General features: G+C 38.2%; 1 protein-coding gene across 2 annotated transcripts in view; it reads right to left on the minus strand.

Annotated features, from left to right (window-relative positions):
* Window positions 1-14,655, minus strand: part of SLF2 (SMC5-SMC6 complex localization factor 2) — a 48,122-nt gene extending 33,467 nt beyond the window's left edge. The window contains exons 1-6 of one of the 2 annotated variants that reach the window (XM_059169175.1): window positions 14,369-14,655; window positions 11,752-11,795; window positions 10,528-11,261; window positions 8,536-8,593; window positions 2,530-3,521; window positions 1,480-1,550 (exon numbers count right to left, since the gene is read on the minus strand). In XM_059169175.1, coding sequence (XP_059025158.1) covers window positions 1,480-1,550; window positions 2,530-3,521; window positions 8,536-8,593; window positions 10,528-11,261; window positions 11,752-11,795; window positions 14,369-14,508 — 2,039 coding nt within the window. In that variant the 5' untranslated portion in view covers window positions 14,509-14,655. Of the gene's footprint in view, window positions 1-1,479; window positions 1,551-2,529; window positions 3,525-8,535; window positions 8,594-10,527; window positions 11,262-11,751; window positions 11,796-14,368 lie in introns of both variants that reach the window. The other variant, XM_059169174.1, reaches the window with a different exon arrangement.
* Window positions 14,656-15,668: the final 1,013 nt, after the last annotated feature.

The raw sequence follows: 15,668 nt of genomic DNA on the forward strand, positions 1-15,668 counted from the left end.
ATTGAGCCCCACATCAGGCTCCCTGCTCAGCAGGGAGTCTGCTTCTCCTTCTTCTGTGCCCCCTCCCTCTCTTGTACTCTCTCTCTCTCAAATAAAGCAATAAAATCTTTTAAAAAATGGGCAAAGGAGCTGAACAGACATTTCTCCAAAGAAGCTACAAAAATGGCCAATAAGGACATGAAAAGATGCTCAACATCATTAGTTATTAGTTTAAAGTGAAAATGAAAACCACAATGAGGTACCCCTTCATACTCGTTAGGATGGCTATCATCAAAAAACCAGAAAATATCAAGTGTTGGTGAGGATGTGGAAAAACTGGAATCCTTGTGCACTGCTCATGGGAATGTAAAATGGTGCAGCCACTATGGAAAACAGTATAGCAGTTCCTCAAAATTATGTACAGAATCACTGTACGATCCAGCAATTCTACTTCTGAGTATATACCCAACCCCTAAGAACTGATTGGGGACTTAAAGAGATACTTGTACACCCACGTTCACAGCAGCAATACTTCCAACAGCCAAAAAACAGAAGTAACCCAAGTGTCCATCAAAGGATAAATGGTTAAATAAAATGTGGTATATACATATACTAGAGTATTATTCAGCCTCAAGAAGGAAGGAAAATCTTGGAGCACCTGGGTGGCTCAGCGGGTTAAGCCTCTGCCTTCAGCTCAGGTCATGATCTCAGGGTCCTGGGATCGAGCCCTGCATGGGGCTCTCTGCTCAGTGGGAAGCCTGCTTCCTCCTCTCTGCCTGCCTCTCTCTGCCTACTTGTGATCTCTATCTGTCAAATAAATAAACAAAATCTTAAAAAAAAAATAAAAGGAAATTCTGACACATGCTACGAAATGGACAAACCTTGAAGACACCATGCTAAGTGAAATAAGCCAATATAAATGAATGAATACTATATGATTTCATTTATATGAGGTACCTAGAACAGTTAATTTCATAGAGGCAGCCCCACTGCCAAGGGCTGGGAGAAGAGGAGGACGGGCAGTTATTATTTAATGAGTACGGAATTTCAGTGAGGGAAGCTGAATAAAGTTCTGAAGATGGATGGTGGTGACGGTTGTACAACATGAATGGATGTAATTCCAGTGAATTGCACAGTTAAGAAGGATTAGAATGGTAAATTAAATTCTGTATATTTTATCACAATAAAAAAATACACACAGAAAATTCTGCCCATACTTTTGATCAAGAATTTCAGCTACCAGTTAGATTCGGCTTGTGGTAAGCAGAAAGGAATTTGTATTATTACAGTAATACAGTAAACCGTAAAAACCTGATCTTCTGACCCGGCCTTGTGAACAAGAGTACTTTATTTCTAACAAAGTTGATAGTAAAACTATTATAGTAGTATTGGCATAAAATGCATGCTAATTTCTCACAATCCTTAAAGGAAAATTAAAAACCCAACCCACCACACAAATAAGCAGTATATTTAATTTAGCAAGGTAGTCATGATGCTGACCTTTGAGTGTCTTCCATCTCCTTCACAAGACGTTCTAAAGTATTTGTATATGTACCACTATGAACACGTTCCTAAAACAAGAAGAAAATTTAGGGATACTTTATAACATATCTTAGTACAAGAATTGGGATGTTTTAAGTTACTCAGAGTACTAAAGAGTATTTTCTATTTCAAAAACCTAGGCCAGGAGGATACCTTTCTTAGAGAATTTTCACCATCATGCTTTAAATCTAGTATTTTGTACTGCAGGCAATTTGATTTTACCATTTATTAGGAAAGGCACTAATTTTAAAACCCTGTCAGCCTTCGGAACTGACTGTAAACACCCAAGGGCTCCATGGCTACCATGTCTTTATTTTTAAATTCTATTTTAATGTAATCAAACTAATTTTTAGGTGTTACCATGGAACATTAACACCTTCCCCACCAAATTTTACAGACATATTAGAATTTAATCCAGCTTATTCCCAAGATAGAATGAAGCATTTTATAAATAAAATTGCACACCACAATTAACAACATTTCTACACTCTACCTTCATTTACAGCAGTGGTCTCCAAAGCAGGGGGTGTGCAAGGTGATCCATTGGGGTGCAGGAAGAAAATAATAGAACTTCTATTTATATGGAACTTCTATAGAAACTCCAGTAGAACTTAGTCTATAGTAACTTCTATATAACTTCTATAGGAAAATACTTTTTTCTTCTTCCTTTTAAATTCTGTTTTTGCATATGCTTTAGAAAGTACACAGTAGTATAGTGGCACATGTATATAATCTATAAGTATACATATATATTGGAATACATGCTTAAAATTTTTTTTACTAATAGAAGTGTTTGTGATCAAAAAAGTTTGGAGACCACTGATTTACAGTAATAAAACTAAAGATATGGGAAACCCATTAACTAAACAAGAACTATACCAGTTGCAGTCCAATTACGAATCATAACAGATACTAAGTTTTTAAACAGTTCTAGCAATTTATCCCTCTTTCACTCATCAATCCAATTTTCCCTCTTCAGGTAAAGATAAATGTCACAGAACTACTTACTGTATAGTCTGATGACTGAGATCTAAGCCCCTTGGAAAAAGCAGGAGGCTTTCCTGTAGTTGCAGGAGTCTGATTGAAGTTCAAAGCCATTATTTCTTCCAGTGATTTTAATGTTTCCTCTTCCTCATCACTGTCTAGGTTGTAACCTAAACTTTCTTCATCACTATCAAAATCACCCCTTAGTTTTCTTTTCAGTGCATTGCTACCTGCATTGGAATTTCCTGAACTCTCTTTATCTGAAGGGGCTTTATCTGAAGGTGCTGTAGGGCTTGGGGTACATAGCACTGGCACAACTTCCAAAGCAGGAGGGGGAGACTTTGTAGTAGTGCCATATTCTGAACGCAAAGATCCCCCAGAAATTTTCCCTGAAGATACATTAGAATCAGCTTTATCAGTCTTTGTTTTGTGTTCCTTGTGTCTGGAGGACTCTGCAGAATGCCCAGAACATTCTTTAGATGAGGAACGCTCTTTTTCTTTTTTAGGAACTGGAAGAGTGCAATTTTTAGTATTTAATGGTACCCGGGAGGAACCAGCACTTGGAACATGGGAAAGTAAAGGTAGAAGTTTTGTCTCCTTTGATGCCAGAGAGCTAGCAGTTTTATTTTTCTGAAGGTTGCTAGCTTTTTTAACTGCAGACTTTTCCTGAGGTAAAGATATGTGGGGTTTCTGAATCTTAGTCTCTTTGGTACTTGCCACACGGATTTGGTCACTATTCCTGGAAGAATGGTGGCCGGAATTTGAAGGTGCCAAGCCTCCAGAGGAGCGATCAATTTCTTCACTGGGTTCCTTGGATATATCTTCCAAGCGCAATACATCCCCGGGCGTCTTCAGTGCAATATGTTTTATAAACTTCTCTCTCTGATGTGGTCCGTCAGGACGCTTCTCAAGGAAGGACTCCTTTACTTTTGGCATTATAGATTCTCTTGTGCTTTTCAGATCTGAGTCCATAGAGTTCCTTTTTCTTTTGTCAGGGAACTTATTCTGCTTAGATCCTGCTAAAATTTAATTTTTGCCAGATTAGTGAATAGTAAATTTTCCTATCGTAGTAAAGTTTAGTGAGTGTCTAGAATACTCTGACAAAATGCTTAAATTGTAAAAGTTTAGGCTGAGATCATTCAATATATGTGGCATAAGGAAAAAAAGTTAGTACTATTATTTATTTATTAACTAATAAAATACTGGTGTCCAAATTTAAAGCTAATGACAATGCCCATTTTCATTCTAAAGCTATTAGAAGTTTACTACCCAAACAAAATTCAAGGTATTGCTCCCTGAAACACAAAAGCTGCATATCTATTATCATGGAAGGTAATTCCCTCAAAGTTGATATATTCTTTCTTAGATCAAGGACTATCTGATTCCAGAAATGTAATACTTCTAATCTAAATTTATAGCATCTTAAAAAATATATATGATAACTAGCTGAAGGCAAACATATTTTCTCAATTAAAATAAAAATCTACCCAAGTCTTTCTCCCCAGTGTTTAATTGTTTATTCCTTCCTGTGTATCCTTCTAGTCATTAGCTATGTTATGAGTTGTGGTGGAATTGTGGCTCCCAAGACGATATATTGAGGGGCGCCTGGATGACTCAGTTGTTAAGCATCTGCCTTCAGCTCAGGTCATGATCCCAGGGTCCTAAGATCAAGTCCCACATCAGGCTTCCTGCTCGGCCGGAAGCCTGCTTCTCCCTCTCCCACTCCCCTGCTTATGTTCCCTCTCTCACTGTGTCTTTCTGTCAAATAAATAAAATCTTACAAAATAAATAAATAAAAAGGTGATATGTTGAAGTCTTAACTCCCAGGATCTCACAATGTGACTTTAATAAGAAATAAGGTCTTTACAGGGGTAGTTAAGTTAAAATAAAAGTCATTAAGGTGGGTCCTAATCCAGTTATGACTGGTGTCCTTAGAAGAAGGCGAAATTTGCAGTCTTGAAGTCTTTTATCTTTTTCACACTATCATGTCATGAATTTACAGGGAATGTACTACAGCAACCCAAGCTCCTTTCCATTGGTTCTCACAAAACATACTTCTCTGAGTGGAGCAGGCTGGCATTTTAGTTGAACCTAAGTACCTTCCTCTTTGGCTTCCTTCAAAAGGGTAAATTTGGACATGGAGATAGAACTGAAGAGGGAAGATGAAGTGGAAACACACAGGGAAGGGGTGCCTGAGTGGCTTAGTTGGTTAAACGTCTGCCTTCAGCCCAGGTCAACATCTCAGGGTCCTGGAATTGAGCCCCAAGTTGGGGTCCTTGCTCAGTGGGAAATCTGCTTCTCTCTCTCCATCTGCCCCCCACCCACTTGTATGTTCTCTCTCAAATATAAATTTAAAAAATCTTAAAAAAAAAAAAACAAACAAAAAAACAAAGAAAACCCCAACCACACATGCAGGGAAAAGATACCATGTGACATATGACAGGAGTGATGTATCTAAAAGTCAAAGAATGCCAAGAATTGTAGGCAAACACCAAAAGCTAGAAGAGGCAAGGAAGGATTCCCTCCTTGAATTGCTCTGCTGATAACCTTAATTTTGGACTTCTAGCTTCTAGAACCATGAGAAAATATATTTCCACTGTTTTAAGCTACCTAGGTTTAGGGGGTCCATCCAAGAGAACTTTAATAAACCACATTTATTTGAGTTAACCAGGTTTAAAATGTTTCTTAATGTGTTTAAAAATGGGACGTTATCATTAATTAAAACCCATTAATCATTAAAGATTACTATTTATATAAACAGTATTCCCCAAATCAATTTTCTCTCTGCATAAGGGCATATGTCCTCAAATCCTCAACAATTTGATTAAGACAACGACAAAATAACTCAAGAGGTAAGAAACTTTTTATAGCTTGATCAGTATATAATCTGAAAAATTCCATTTATAAACATTAAAAAAATCAATAAACAAATGTCTCTATCTCCATTTTTCTTTTTTTCTTTTTAAAGATTTTATTTACTTACTTGACAGACAGAGAGAGATCAAAGTAGGCAGAGAGACAGGCAGAGAGAGAGGGAAAGCAGGCTCACTGCTGAACAGAGAGCCCAATGCAGGACTCGATCCCAGAACCCTGAGATCATGACCTGAGCCAAAGGCAGAGGCTTATTAACCAACTCTGAAACACCCAGGCGCCCTATCTCCATTTTTCTACAGGTAGCTTCTTTTACCTGAAGAAATCATTCTATATCCACTCACTTTGCTGGGGTTAAATGTCTTGTAAAAAAAGGACAAGGGTTCATTATGATGAGAAAGCAACTAACTAAGAAAAAGACTTGGGGTCGATTTACACTGATTATTTTAAGTTTGGGATTTCAAAAAAGATAGCTACAGAGCTGCCAGCTTGAGTTCTGTTCCATTTCCTAGAGAAGTTAATTTATATATAGCTAGAAATGAGAAATTTCTGATTTGTTTAGGAATTTCTGATTTGTTCAGGTCTTCAATTCTGGAACAGAAGGAGAGAAAAACTGTTTATGAACAAAGTTTAGGAAAAATCACCTTACTAAAAGCTTCTGACGTCTGGAATTAGAGGAGGTTGAACTGGTACTGTAAGTAAGCTTCCCTTTTGCAAGCTCTCTAAAGCTGTGGGTTTACTGCATGATACTTTTTGCACTGCTTGTACAAACTGCAGACTGTTTAAGGACATTTCAAATATCTGTTAATATACAAAACAAATAGGGGTGACTGGGTGGCTCAGTGGGTTAAGCCTCTGCCTTCGTCTCAGGTCATGATCTCCGGGTCCTGGGATGGAGCCCCACATTGGGCTCTCTGCTCAGCAGGGAGCCTGCTTCCCCCCTTCTCTCTGCTTGCCTCTCTGCCTACTTGTGATCTCTATCAAATAAATAAATAAAATCTTAAAAAAAAATAAATAAAACAGACAAGACAGACTGAATTTGTAAACAGAAAAAAAGTAAAAATACAACTGTTCATGAATAGGGGATTGGTTACTAATAAATTATAGAATAAACAAGGGATGGATTAATTTAGACCTCAGAATGCAGCCCAAGGACAGGATTCTAGAAGACTAAAGAGCTAAAGGATTTTATCAACATTCCTAAAATCTAACTTGTGTGTTATTATGTACATCACAACTGAGAAGTATAATAGCAGAAATATGAACAAGACAGTATATTTGGATTATTAAGATCTATTCGCTATCAGATAAAGATAAGCATTCTTCAGGTTATCTAGTGAAAAAGTCCCTTATGTTCTTTATATTCTGTTGACAGTGAAATGCAGCATAAATGTGTATTTATTAAAAAGTACAATACCATAAGTTAAAATGATTATGAAACATGCAAAATACTAGAAAAAAACCATAAATCAAGGTTATAAATAAAATATAAATAAGAGGGTTCTTAAATCTACTTATGAAAACATGAAGAAAGCGTCTTTTTTTTTTTTTAAAAAGGTTTTATTTATTTGAGAGAGAGAAAGCACGAGGAAGGGGAGGGTCCGGGGAGAAGCCGACTCCCCACTAAGCACGGAGCCCGGTGCAGACTTGATCCTGGCACTCCAGGATCATGACTTGAGCCGAAGGCAGATGCTTAACTGACTGAGCCATCCAGGTGCCCAGAAAGCATCTTTTTCAAGTACTGTTCAAAAACTGCAGTATGTGGAACTGTATAAATGAAACTACATTACAGTCACCACTGACGAAATCTGCAAATCTATGAACTGAATAGAATTTTTATCTTAGTCATTACTAGAGAAAGAAAAAGCGAGCTGAAGAGCTTGGTGGCAACACCACCACTAGCACCCCTTTATACTGGGAAGAGCAAAATATTTTACACTAAAAATATTTTGTTCTTCCATTCACCTCACTGCAAATTGATCACTTTTTACTATAAATGTGTAATATAGTGAGTACAGAATAATCTCATGGCTGAGAAATTATTGTTCTTGTACTTCATAATGTCAAAATTCAATGAAAATTTAATCACTAAAATCAACACTGTAAAAATTAAATAAAAAATTTATAAAACTTCAAATTCATTCCTGTATCTAGAAGCTCTCTTTACGATGGTAAACTATGGTTTCTGTCCTGGCTAAAAATTGATATTAACACTTGAGATTACCTGCTCAAAATGCAATACACCTCTAAAATATATAAAAAATACAGTTTTACATGAAACCTGAAGAACAAGGAGTCACATCTGTCTCTCTCTGTACCTCTCTTTTTTCTTAATGATTTTATGAGGATGTGAAGATCAAATGAATTAAAAGCACACAGACCAGGGCATGGCACACAGTAACTGTTCAGTAAATGTTAGCTATTATTGTTATGTTCACTGTTATCTTACTCAGCATGGGAATTTGTAAAATCCATTTTTCAAAGTCTGCAATCATGGCAGAAAAAAATCTATTACACCAGATTATTAACAGTTGTTATTTCTGGAAGTCTTTCATTTTTTGTATTACAAATTTCTGCAATGTTTGACTTTTACACTGTTCTATTTTCTAGTTAAGAAAAGATAAAGATACTTTAAGAATTATTACTGAATTAACAGTAGCTATTTATTACTATGTATTTCCTCAACTAATAGATAGTAAAAGTACAAATTAATATATGTAGGTGTCCTTGAAATTTCATATTAAAAAGTTTATCTTTGTACTTGAAATATTAGAAATATTTGGATGTTGTTGTGAACGATGGTAACAGTTTTAACCTTATACAAGGCATCTATAATACCAAGATCTTAGTCCACAGTTCCAATAAGATTATGCTTCTTACTATAGCCAAGATTCAGGAGCAGAACATGGAATACCAAAATGAGAAACATGCTGCTAGGAACTCTTGAAAGAGGCAAAAAGGTAAAGAAAAACCACAGGTTATGCATACTAATTCAGGGACTAGTCTTTTTAAATATAATTTAACCAAACTCTTAACTAATCTCAGACATTTGCAATTTCCCTCTAGGAAGGAAATTGTGTATTTAAACAAATCTGCTTTATAAAAATGCCACTGAGATACAGTTTTATATAAAGATTAATAAATTAATTTTGATTCTACCTGAAGCGGGTTCCCATGAATCAGAAGAGGATCTTTTCCTTGAGAAATGTCCATTTTCCTATTAGCAAAATGAGAAAAAATTAATTAGGAATTGGGACCAGTAACGGATGTGAACTTTTCTTTGTAACATTTAAACACGGATTTCTAGACCAAAATAAATAAATTGAGTACTTTTATTTGGAGGTAAATTCAAACTTTTATAATAAGACATTTTAGGGGCGCCTGGGTGGCTCAGTTGGTTAAGCAGCTGCCTTCAGCTCAGGTGGTGATTCCAGGGTCCTGAGATCGAGTCCCACATGGGGCTCCCTGCTCAGTGGGGAATCTGCTTCTCCCTCTTCCTCTGCCCCTCTCTGTGCTTGTGCTCTCTAGTAAATAAAAAAATTTTAAAAAGACACTTTAAACTCTTAACTTTTACAAAAATGAAGGACATTTGTATGATAAAAATGTAAAAATGTCATAAAAATAAAAGCCAGTTTTCATAAGGCAAATTTAGAGCTTTGTATTAACTCAGGATTAGTATTAAAACCCTGTATCATTCTGATAAAGAAATAGTAAGCCTAATACTTGCCAATTAAGGAAAATAACTCAGGAGCGTCTTGGTGGCTGAGTTAGTTAAGCCTCTGACTTTGGCTCAGGTCAAGATCTCAAGGTCCTGGAATGGAGCCCTGCATCAGGCTCCCCCCTGAGATGGGAGTCTGCCTAGCCCCCTCACCCTGCTTATATTCTCTCTCTCAAATAAATAAAATCTCTAAAAATAATGGACATAATGAACTCTTCAATATTTCAGTTCAAATACTGATGTACAATCAAACACTGCAATCTTCTAAGAATGGACCAAATGTGGGGTACCTGGGTGGCTCAGTGGGTTAAAGCCTCTGCCTTCAGCTCAGATCATGAGCCCAGCATCCTGGGATGGGGCACCACATCAGGCTCTCTGCTTAGCAGGGAGCCTGCCCCCCCCCCCCACTCTCTGCCCGCCTCTCTGCCTACTTGTGAACTCTGTCAAATAAATAAAATCTTAAGAAAAAAAAAAAAAAAAAGAATGGACCAAATGTTAATAATGATTATTAGCAAATCTCATTGGTAAAGACACCAAACTCCTTGCAAATCAACCACAGAGTTTACAAATACATTTTCTAGCAATATGCATGGCAACACTCTCCATTCCCTCCTAAAATGTCAGTTTGGTTTACTGTTTTGGTCTATCTGGTTTTAAAATCTTGTAGCACTGTATCAACACAGCCCTTTCTTGACATCTGAACTTCCTTTATTGGCTCTATATGTAGAGAAGTTCTCTGAAACGGAGTACTTATCTTTCTAGGGGAGAGGATCAGCTTTTGTTTATCTAGGTTTGGTCTATTCTCAAGGGAGAATATGATGAAGTTAATATGTATTTGCATAGCTTTCTAAGTATTATCATCTAAGTTGTCTAAGACTCATTCTCAAAATTATTTAGGACTTACATATAATCTAAACCAGTGATTCTCAAACTTTAAAGTACATCAGAATCATCTGGAAGCTTTAATTCCAGATTGCTGGTCTTATCTCCAATTTCTGGTTCAGTCAGTCTCGGGTGGAGCCCGAGATTTTGCATTTCTAAGTTCCCAGGTGATGCTGATGTGGTTAGTCTAGGGACCACATTTTGAGAACCACTGTTCTAAAAGATTTCCTCCTGTTTCAGATTTTCCATTCCTTAAGTATCTCCCTTCAGCACAGCCTAATTTAAAAATGATGGTACTTGCCTAAAAAAAGAACGCTTACTTTCTTAAGAAAGGTCTTTGTTCATGGTCTGAAAAAATTAAGAGTAAGAAACACTACTAAGTTCTATGGACAGTCGGAGGAAACATAAGGAAATTAGGTTTTAACAAACTGTGTATCAGTATTTCCTTAACAAAAGATACCAATATGATGTTAACAGTTATTAAACATTTTTAGATTTAGCATGCTAAATTAAAGTAGTAGCCAAGCTGACTCAGTAATTATTACACATACCAGGTTTGAAAGATTGCTCTTTCCAGGTGTGACGTCATTCTGTTTACTTTGTTCCTGCCTTGATTTACATTTTCTTTCTATACTAGAAGATTTTAAGGAAAGGTTGCTTGCTTCTGAGAAAGAATTTTCTGAGTTGATTCTCTGCTCCATTTGCTCCCTTCTCAACTTCTTTAGTTCTCTTTCTCTGCAATAAGAAGCTAGTGACAACTGGAATTTAGCCCCCAGTGGACTTTCTCCTGGGTGGTGCCTGGATAGACTGCTCCTGCTGCTAAGACTCCTAGAGCTGTTCTTGAAGATGTCAGTTTCTGTCACTGTGGCCTGCTTTTTGGAATCTGTATTGGTCTTGTCTCGATCTCTATCATTCTTCTCCCTGCTATTTTCGTGAATGAACAGTGACTTCCTCCTCTCTGGAGATCGATGTTTTTTCTTCAATGCCTTCATCTCCTTTGACAAGCAGTATGGAGGAACAAAGACTTTTGTAACTGCCTTTGGATATTTGGTGGCTATTGACACACAGGGCCGACGTGACTCATGCATACCACGATCTTTATGGTGCTCTTTAACACCTTTCATTAAAGTCTCTAAAATAGTGCTCTTTTCTGATGGCATCCTTTTGGGTTTAGATTTTTTTGGTGAAGATAGTTTCCTTTCAAACTGCTCTGTCCCAGTGATGGACAATCCACTTCCTCCATATTTGATGTGTGATTTTTGTGCAGAATCCAACATATGTCTGTCTAAATAGTCAATTAAAACACAAATTGCATGTTATTAAAAATAACACAAACTATTACATTTTGTACAATTATATAAATAAAAATACTAAGTCATCACAAAAATTTTCAAATCAATATTTAGATGATGACACACATTTTATGGGGGGATTAAAACATGGTTTACTTAATAACCTTACTTCATAATGCTCCCTTTTACTACATCTTGTAAACTCACATGGCTCTATTTATAAAATTTTACTGTATTAGAAAGTTAAAATACTATACAATATGAACATTATTGACTGGAATATTTTAAGTGTAAGAAAGAACAACAGCAAAAAGTTTCTTCATGATGTTTAGAACTTATGTTTGTTAAAAACGCTGCATCTTCATTTTTTTTTTCAATTTGAACATTCTGCTTAATCAAGTAAGAGCTTAGAGAAATTTAAAAATTGAATCCATCTCCCTCTTCGAAAGATCCTGTAAAAAAATGCATCAATAGTATACATACCTTGTTTTGAAGCTGGTTTGAAGAAATCTATAATTGACTGCTTCCTGAAAATAAAAGCATAACTAATATAGTATCACATAAGCAAACATTAAAACCTCAATAATTCAGATTAAGGGGAGAATACTAGATTTATAGAATATAGATTGGATCTCATTACCTGGTTTAATCAAGTTCTGACAATAGCAATAATGCTTTGCTAAGCTGATTATAAAAAACTTCCATTTTCAATATAATTTACCATTTCCTTTAGGAGCAACCTTATAAATGCACAACTGAGGTTTATACAATCTATTGTACTAAAATGTAAGATTGTTGGAGTATGGATCCAGGGAATTGACAGTGTGCTTCCTAAGAAAAGTTTACTGCTCCATGAGGGGATCTGATCCTATTGCTTGGTATCTCCGGTGACTGGTACCAAATAATGCTCAATAGATGTTTGCTGAATGAATAATGGAAATTATAAAAACTGAGTAAAACCTGAAAAGACTCATAACAAGAGTAGATGGTAGCATGGCAGTATCAGTTATTGGGCCCAGATGGGGAGGGAGCTGAGTTGAAGGGCATGCTGACCAAAAGGCAGAAAGGATCAAACGCCAAGCTGATAGTACCTTCTTTGTATACTAAAATGTAAGAGGTTAATCTACGTAACAGCAGAAATTAGAATGAGTCATCACAATTAATGTTCCAAAATCTTGTCTTTTACCTAAAAATTCTTAGGATATTAACAAAATAACAAAAATAACACACTGAGGAAAGCACAAGAGAAAAGGAAGAATGTGAACAATTACCAAAACCAAATTGTTTTAACTTTTAAGGATTTCTGCACCTTTCTGCACGGTAACACAAAGTGAACCATTATTACCAGAATTTGTATTTGGATTGATGTATTTAGAGTTATTTGTCAGCTGCATAAAGAGGAATGCCATCCTATATAGAGCAAAAAATTAACTTCCTGGCAAAATTCTGCTAAAATGTATTCATTTTACTGAAAGAGAAGCAATACACTACCAGTTTTCCTAAACATTTATTCACTATGAGGTTGGAATGCTCAGAGAAAACTTGAACAATCCATGTCCCTTGTATGCTTCACAGGTCACATTAGAAGACCAACATCCTTCTTTAATGGTTTGCTGAAAGTCCACAACGTTTGTGAAATGTTGACGAAAAGCTAACTGTTATGAAATGAATATGAGTGACAGACTAAAGAAGAATTTATGCATTTGCTTTCATAAAAAATAAAAAATTAATTCCGCAGGAGAATAAACGAAGAAATGCCAGAGGTTCTGCAAATCGGGAAAGGATGATGCCGTCCGTTACTGGTCGAGGAAAGAGATGAGAAAGGATTAAGCAGCAGCTAATTTGAAACAATACTATATATGCCTTTACATTAATTACTAAGTTAACATTACATCTTTCCTAAAATATTAGATCCCAGGCTCCTTTTCGAGTAATACACCAGAGGGAAAAATGGGTTTGGGTAAAACATACAAGGAATCTGTAAAATAACCATGAATGTAACTTTCAAGTAGGAACCGTTATCTAATTTCATATGCACAGAAATGGGCATTAGTTATTTATAACTACCTTTAAAAATTTTTTAACAGCTCACAAGCCCTTATCTGAAACTTTTGGGGTCAAATGTGTTTTTGAAATTTGAAGTTACTGGATTTTAGAAAGGGGGTAACTTGGATGCATTACATAAAGCCCCCAGTGGGGTCTGATACTGCACCCCAAAAGCAAACACACGAGCATTTCTCCATTATCGCTTACAAATACTCCCAGTTAATGCGATAAAGCCCATATACAGCCGTCCATTAATTCTAGTCAGGTCTGGCTGCCAAGTCAGAGGTGGTGCCAAACTTACTGAAAACTTTTGATTTTCATAGCATTTTGGCTTTCACAATTGAGATAAGGGATTGTGGACCTGGAGCACAACATTAGAAGATAAATTTAAGCTTTTTAAAACTTAAAATAAAAAAGACAGTACCAAGTGCGTAGAGAATTTAAACATGTTTTATTGTCAGAGGATGTCAAAACTCCCCATCTTATTACATAGCTCCCACAAAATCTTCACAAAAAACCTAGCCTCTTAGAGAGGCGGAAAGTTACTGAAGGAAAAAAAACATATCACATTCCAAATCTGCATGTTATAAGTATCAATCATCGTGCACACTGGACTATAAAGTAATTCGTGGAAGGGTTTCCCTCGTCACATCGTACATAATTTCACCCACAATTTAGAAAAGATTTATACTGTTAAACTACTACGATCAGTAGAACTGCAACGTACAAAAAAAACACCTAAATATGCACTAAGCAGGTAGGGCCCCGGGTCCAGCTATCGTGAAGGACAAAAATCACGGTCTACCTAAGGCGGGTTCTCCGTAGCCACCCAGGCTGTGGTCACTAGACGGAGAACTGCGTCCCAACTACAGAAAAGGAAACTCGAAGTCCCAGAAGCCCCCGCGCGGAGGCGGGGCAGGGGTTTGCCAGGCCCCGGAACGCCGAGGCCTGAGCTCGCGGAGGATGGCGGGAACTGAAAGAGCGGGCGTCCGCAGTCCTCCCTCATACCCTTGCCCCCGCGACCCGGCCCCTTCTCCAGCCCTCTGCACGGTACCTGTCCCCAGGACTCTTTGTTCTCTTTCCCGCTGCAGCAGGGGCGGTACTACCGGGTCTCAGATGGCAGCGCGGGGGCGACGACCCCGGGGCTGGGGATGAGGGGAAACCTGGCCTAGCGGGCATGCAGCGCCTTGTCATGTCGGCGCCGCTGGCGACGGCGGCATGAGCTGTGGCTGGAGAAGTTGGGTGCGTGGTTGCCGTCTTGCTGCTGGGACTCGGGGAGGCTGTCGGAGCAGAGTTGGGCGGCACCCCCTTCTCTCTTCATGGCGGTTCTCTCTCTTCGGAAGTGACTCCTGTGTGAGCGGGAAGGAACCTGAGGACCAACAGGGGGCGGGCCTTACTTGAAGGGTCGCACTCTGACTGGTTGACAAGGCGGTCATTTCAGTAGTGGAGCAATAGAAAGCCGCAGCCGCTTAGGAGAAGGCGGGGTTTCGAGAAAGGGGAGGGAGGTACGAAAACTGCCCCCCCCGTCACGTGCGCAGTTGGGGTGGGGGGAGCGCACAGTTGCATCCGGGCCGCTTCGGCCTCAGCAGGCACGCGGGGGCGGACAGGCGCGGGCCGCTGCGGGCTCTGCGGCAGCTGGCGACAGCCGCCTGGTCGAGGGTGAGGGACGAGATTTGCAGAAGCAAACCCGAGCCCAGCAGCTGCCCTCAGTGAGGGTGGCCAGCAGTTGGGCTTCCCGTGTCATACAGTTGTGCCTCAGAAATCTCCAGCTGTTCATTACATCGTCTTTTTAACAGATTAGGCCAGAGTGCCCAAATGCTGTCACCATTTCCTTGGTAATGGTGCACTGTCCAATCTGAAGACTTGTCCGTTCTGTGAGAGTTCTTGTTAAGTGTTGTGGATGTTTTTTCTCTTTTTTTAGGAAAGACCCCCCCCCCCCAACACACACACACCAAAATAAAGGCTGTTTTTATTCCACAGAAGCATTTTGTTTCTCAGCTGTTGAAATGAGTTATCCATGGAGCCTCTGCAGCCAGATTCCTTAGAGATTTTTGAAAGGAACAAAGGGTCAGCTTTCAATTACCCATGTTAAGTGTGGACAGCATAGATTACTAAAAGCTGACAGCACTCTCCAGTCCTTCTTTGTAAAGGGTGTGTGTGTTGCAGGTTGTCAGCCAGGGTTTTCCTTACAAACTGAGACTGGTCAGAATATCTCTGAGCCTCAGTTTCCACATCTGTAAAATGCCATTCTATTTTTCCGGGAAATTGTAAACTATAAAAAAGATAAGCAGTATAAACTTAACAGTTCGGAGTCTCTCACGTGGTAAGTACCGAACAAATTAGTGTTCCCTTTT

Source organism: Mustela lutreola, chromosome 4 (genome assembly GCF_030435805.1).
Source record: "Mustela lutreola isolate mMusLut2 chromosome 4, mMusLut2.pri, whole genome shotgun sequence".
In the NCBI taxonomy this organism is placed as follows: Eukaryota; Metazoa; Chordata; class Mammalia; order Carnivora; family Mustelidae; genus Mustela; species Mustela lutreola.